We start from the raw sequence: 5851 nt of genomic DNA, 5'->3' as shown, positions 1-5851 counted from the left end.
AGTTGAACATTTACCTCAAGTAGATACTCTCCTTGGAGAGAACAATCATGGGAGAAAGAAGGGCTGCTTATGCACAGGGAGATAGCTCAGGGAGCAGAAGTCCATGGAGGGATGGACACAGGGAAGAGGTAACTATGGGGAGAGAGTGGGAGGGGAGCTGTTGCATTGTGGTAAACTGTGGTCAATGTCATGAGACAAAGTATATGTAAACTGCTGTATGGAAAGTGTATTTGCTCTGTAAATCTTCACCCAAATCACAATAATAATAAAAAATTATTATTATATGATATATGAAAATCTATCTAACTATAAATCTTAAAATAGATTTTTTAATATTTTTTATATTTTTTGGTGTGTGAGAGGATATTGAAACTGCTTTCTCCCTCTGATTGTATGCTTAGGGCCTGCTACAGTAAGCTGTGGTGCTTAAACAACTCTGGCATTTGGTTTCAGTAATAACTGACAACACCAATGCCAACTATATAAAGTAGAAGGGTGATTACCACATTAGGACTGAGACCAACTTTATAAATGAAGTGAATATTGAAACCCTGGGAAAAACAGGAAAGGTAAAATTTAGGTAAAAACTGAACAAAATAGACTTAACATAATCTGAGACACTGGACGGTATGAAGAATGCAGTATCAGGATTGAAGAAAGATTGATTAACAACCTGCGATATGCAGATGATATAACCTTGTTTGCTGAAAGTGAACAGGACTTGAAGCACTTACTGATGAAGATCAAAGACTATAGTCTTCAATATGGAGTACACCTTAACATAAAGAAAACAAAAATCTTCACAAATAGACCAATAAGCAACATCATGATAAACAGAGAAAGGTTGATGTTGTAAGGATTTCATTTTATTCAGATCCACAATCAACGCCATGGAAGCAGCAATCAAGAAACAACATATCGCATTGGGCAAATCTGGTGCAAAGACCTCTTTAAAGTGTTAAAGAAAAAAAAAAGATGTCATTTTGAAGACTTGAGAGTGCCTGATTCAAGCCATGGTAATTTCCGTTGCCTCACACTCATGTGAAAGCTAGACAATGAATAAGGAAGACCGAAGAAGAATTGATGCCTTTGAATTATGGTGTTGGCAAAGAATATTGAATAGACCATGGACTGCCAGAAGAATGAACAAATCTGTCTTGGAAGATGTATAGTTAGAATGATCCATAGAAGCAGGGATGGCATGACTTTGTCTCTCATACTTTGGTCAGGTTTGCAGGAGGGACCAGTCCCTGGAGAAGGATATGCTTGGTAAAGTACAGGGTCAGCAAAAAAGAGAAAGACCCTAAACAAGATGGATTGACACCATGTCTGTAACAATGAGCTCAAGCATAGTAATGATAGTGAGGATGGTGCAGGACCAGGCAGTGTTTTGTTCTATTGTACACAGGGTCACTATGAGTCAGAATTGACTGGACTACACCTAACAACAATAACATTTCTTTCCATTCAAAATACTTTTTAGAGTAGTAAACATCTGAAGAACAAATTGGAACCATAACTGAATAAAAACAAAGATATTCACTGATTGTTGTCACTGTACATTCTCTTTCCTGATTAGAATGGCCTGTGTGGTTGTTGTTTTCCATAAAGACAATCCTAGACTCCTTCCTTAAGCCCCAAATTCTGAAACTCAGTTAAAGGAGAAATACAATACTGCAGGTCTATCTTAGTTCGTTTTCTTCCTAGTTAGAGGTAGTATTGGACTGATGGTTGTCTAGACCCATACTGCCTTCACTTTACACATTAATTGAAAATAAAACAAAAATTAGGCCAGAATTTTAATTTTAATTTTTATGCTTCTTTTGACCAGTCCTGTGATCTTGGACAAATCTATTCAGGGTTTGGGTGTTTTTTTTTTTTTTTTTTGTCTCAGTTTCACCTTCTTTGTTGGGAAAATAATTTTGATTTCTCAGGATGAGCTTAGACTTTTCACATCTTATTTTTAAAAACCTTTGACACACCCTACTATCTATGCATCTAAAATGATATCCACCCACATAACATTTTAAATTGCTGATGATCTTTGCAGATGGATTTGAGTAAATTTATTGCTGTGAATGGAGCAATTGCATATCCTCATTATGACCCAGAAGGAACAACATACAACCTGGGGAACTCCTATGGGCCACAGGGTAAAGTGAAGGTCTAGTTTTGAATTTGTTTATTTATTTAATTTAGATTATTTAGCTATGACTACACAAAGATGATTTACTGTGCACACATTATACTCAGTTACAACTGAGAACAGAACTAGTCCAAAATGTCATAGGTCCAGGGCAAAGGATCAAAAGGGATTGATGTAGTGTGAGCAAGGTGGGCCTCTCAGAGGTATTTGTGGTGACTGAATAGAGATGGAAGTTCTAGATCCACTGGGACAGATGTTCTGGGCAGTAGCATAACAGTCAATAACTTATACCAGTGTCTACAGCCTCTGGCATTTCATATTCCTGCTACTGTGACCTCCACAGTACACACACTAGTGTTTACTTGGACCTCTGTCACATCTCTGTTCTTTTGCACTTCAGCCTGCACATTCACTTCTTCTTCCACTTGGCTGTCATGGTTTGGAGGTTTTTAACAAGATGACACTAAGACCAAGAGAGATGGCAGTCTTTTTAGAAATAATTGGGAATTAGTTTCTCAGGGTCCTATTCTGACTAAGATGTAAACATATGTAACTTCATTTAGAAAGGTTTGGAAGGAGATCTCCATAGTGGTATCACTGTGCTTAAAATGTATAATTTCTTAATAAATATTTGCTCCATGGTCCTTTTGCACATTTGCTTACCAGCTGATTTTGTTTGACCTTTTCAGCAGGACAGTTACATATACATGAGTCACACTTCTCTGGCTGCTCCATTGTGCTTTTTGGCTTACAAACATTGTAAGCCTTTTCAGTACAGATTTTGTACTGAAACTTTTAAGAAGTATGATAAGTACAAGAAACTTAAAATGCTATAGCTAAGAGATACAGGGTAGATACAATGTCTATCACATGTTGTTGTTGTTAGGTGCCATTGAGTCAGCTCAGACTCATAGTGACCCTATGCACAATAGAATGAAACACCACCCAATCTTGAGCTGTCCTCACAATCTTTGCTATACTTGAAACCATTGTTGCAACCACTGGGTCAATCCAAACCATTGAAGGTCTTCCTCTTTATCACTGACCCTCTGCTTTACTGAGAATGATATCCTTCTCCAACGACTGGCCCAGTCTGACAACATGACCAAAGTATGTGAGACAAAGTCTGGCTGTCCTACTTCTGAGAAGCATTCTGGCTGTACCTCTTCCAAGACAGATTTGTTTGTTCTTCTGGAAGTCTGCAGTGTTTTCAATATTCTTTGCCAACACCACAATTTGAATGTATTAATTCTTCTTCAAACACACACACACATACACACATACACAGACACACATGCGTGCGCACATGCACACACACAAATTCTTCTTCAATCTTTCTTATTAATTTTCTGGCTTTCATATGCATATGAGGTGACTGAAAATACCATGGCTTGGGTCAGGTGCCTGAGTTTTCAAACTGACATTTTTGCTCTTTAGCACTTAAAAGAGGTCTTTTGCAGCAGATTTGCCCAGTGCAATATGTCCTCTGATTTATTGACTGCTGCAAGCTCTCACGTATCACAAAGGAAGGATTTTTTTTTTCTTTTTTTAAATCATGGGAATAATACACTGTAAAGTAAGTTAAAATCATAGTGTGGTTGCATTCACAACCGCTTACTTTTTTTCCTGGTCATCCACATTCTTATTTTATAACTTTCTACCAGTCTGCTGCAGTCTGCCCACAATATGCTTGTATTAAGCGTTTTCCCATGTGTTTTCTTATTTAATCCTTAAACCAACTCCCTGTCCATTTTATAGACAAAAGCAGTGAAACTTGATGAGCTTTAAGTCACTTAGGGAAGCAGCCTCTAAGTGTCTGAGACTAGACTTGGCCCCAAGCTGGTGTTTCACACAAAAGGTTGCTATTTATAATTAATTAGTCACTCTGCTAGTCCTTCTCATTAGTTACTTATCGCTGAGTACACAAGACTATACCGATATCGTTAGTACCCAATCTCCACCTATTTACCATTTCTTCCTACCTTGTTTATAATGACCTACTTTCTAAGGGCAAACATCCCTATATCTAACTACACATATCTCTTTCAAAAGGAATATAAAATTTTATGCTTTAGATATTTTTGACTATTTCTTTTAGCTGTCAGTCAACCAATCACCTACACTTTGTAAAACATTTGTGTAGGTTAATGGTATACTTTTGGTGATTAATTGGCTTTGTGGGTTTCTCTTTCTACTTCTCCATATTTGTATGTACCATACATATTTACACACACTGTGAGAAGGATGTGAGTGAGTGTACATGAACATGAATACTGCAGGTTTCTTTGTCTCTGGCTCAGGTTGAGATAGGGTGCTCTAGAAACTCCATCATCCAGTTCTCTCCTCTTTATTGCCTGATCTCACCAAGGGATGTATTCTTCACAGTGATTATAAGAAACAGCAAAATTCTTTCAGATAAAATATTTCAGCAAATGGACAAAACTGATTCAGTAGTTTTTTGTATCATCCATCTTTTGATCACTAAAAAAATCCACTTCTTAGCAAATTAACTCTATTAACAATTATGTATTATATATTCTAAAATAAACCATCACTAGATCAATGATTCTCAGGCTTTAGTGTACCTAAGAATCATCATCTGGAATGCTTGCTTGCTAGATGTAGATGACAGGACTTTATCTTCAGAGATTCTGGTGCAATAGAACTGAAAAGGGTCCAGAAATCACATTTTAATGATTCCTCTTCCTCCCCATCTTGGTGCATTTCAACAGGACCCCTATCTTGATGCAGGTGGTCCCTGGGTCTCAGCTTGAGTCTTTGCCACTAGTTGTCAAAGGCTGTGCTTGTTACTTTGCCTCATTTTGCTGTTTATACAAGCTCCAGGAGAGTTTGCTAGAGATAAAGGCTCACAGTATTGGGCAGGTCAGATACTTCTGAGTACTTCTCTATTAGGTGTTTCCTGCATGTCTATCTACCTTGCAGCTAGAATTGTTCATTAACTTCTGTTGTTGTTGTTAGATGCTGTCGAGTCATTTCCAACTCATAGTGACCCTATGCACAGCAGAACGAAACACTGCCTAGTCCTGTGCCAGCCTCATGATCCTTGCTATACCTGAGCCTATCATTGCAGCCACTTTATCAATCCATCTTGTTGAGGGCCTTTTCCTTTTTCATTGACCCTCCACTTGATCAACATGATATCTCTCTCCAGGGAATAGTCCCTTCTGACAACATGACCAAAGTAGGTGAGACGGAGTCTGGCCATACTCGCCTCTAAGGAACATTCTGGCTGGGCTTTTTCCAGGACAGATCTGTTAGTTCTCCTGGAAGTCCATGGTACTCTTAGCATTCTTCTCCAACACCACAACTCAAAAGCATCGACTCTCTGGTTTTCCTTATTCATTGTCCAGCTCTCACATGCATACGAGGCAATTGAAAATACCATGGCTTGGGTTAGGTGCACCTTAATCTTCAAAGAGATATCTTTGCTCTTCAGCACCCCAAACAGGTCTTTTGCAGCACATTTGCCCATTGCAGTATGTTGTCTGATGTCTTGACTGCTGCTTATATTGGTGTTGATTATGGAACCAAGTAATTTGAAATCTTTGACAACTTCAATCTTTTCTCCATTTATCATGATGCTGCTTATTGGTCCAGTTGTGAGGATTTTCATTTTCTTTTTTAGATTTTGAGATGATTTTATTTATTTATTTATTTATTATTATTATTATTGTGATTTGGGTG

The 5851-nt window shown here is 37.9% G+C and overlaps 1 protein-coding gene across 1 annotated transcript in view; it reads left to right on the top strand.

Annotated features, from left to right (window-relative positions):
* The window catches only part of BCO2 (beta-carotene oxygenase 2), a 56572-nt gene that overhangs the window by 13359 nt on the left and 37362 nt on the right, over positions 1–5851 (top strand). The window contains 2 exon segments of the mRNA XM_042780354.1: positions 454–569; positions 2051–2153. Of these exon segments, the coding sequence (XP_042636288.1) occupies positions 454–569; positions 2051–2153 (219 nt within the window).

The sequence above is a fragment of the Orycteropus afer genome, unplaced genomic scaffold (assembly GCF_000298275.1).
Source record: "Orycteropus afer afer isolate SDZICR_OR568_19922 unplaced genomic scaffold, OryAfe1.0 scaffold00036, whole genome shotgun sequence".
In the NCBI taxonomy this organism is placed as follows: domain Eukaryota; kingdom Metazoa; phylum Chordata; class Mammalia; order Tubulidentata; family Orycteropodidae; genus Orycteropus; species Orycteropus afer.
This window is presented reverse-complemented; position numbering and strand designations above follow the sequence as displayed.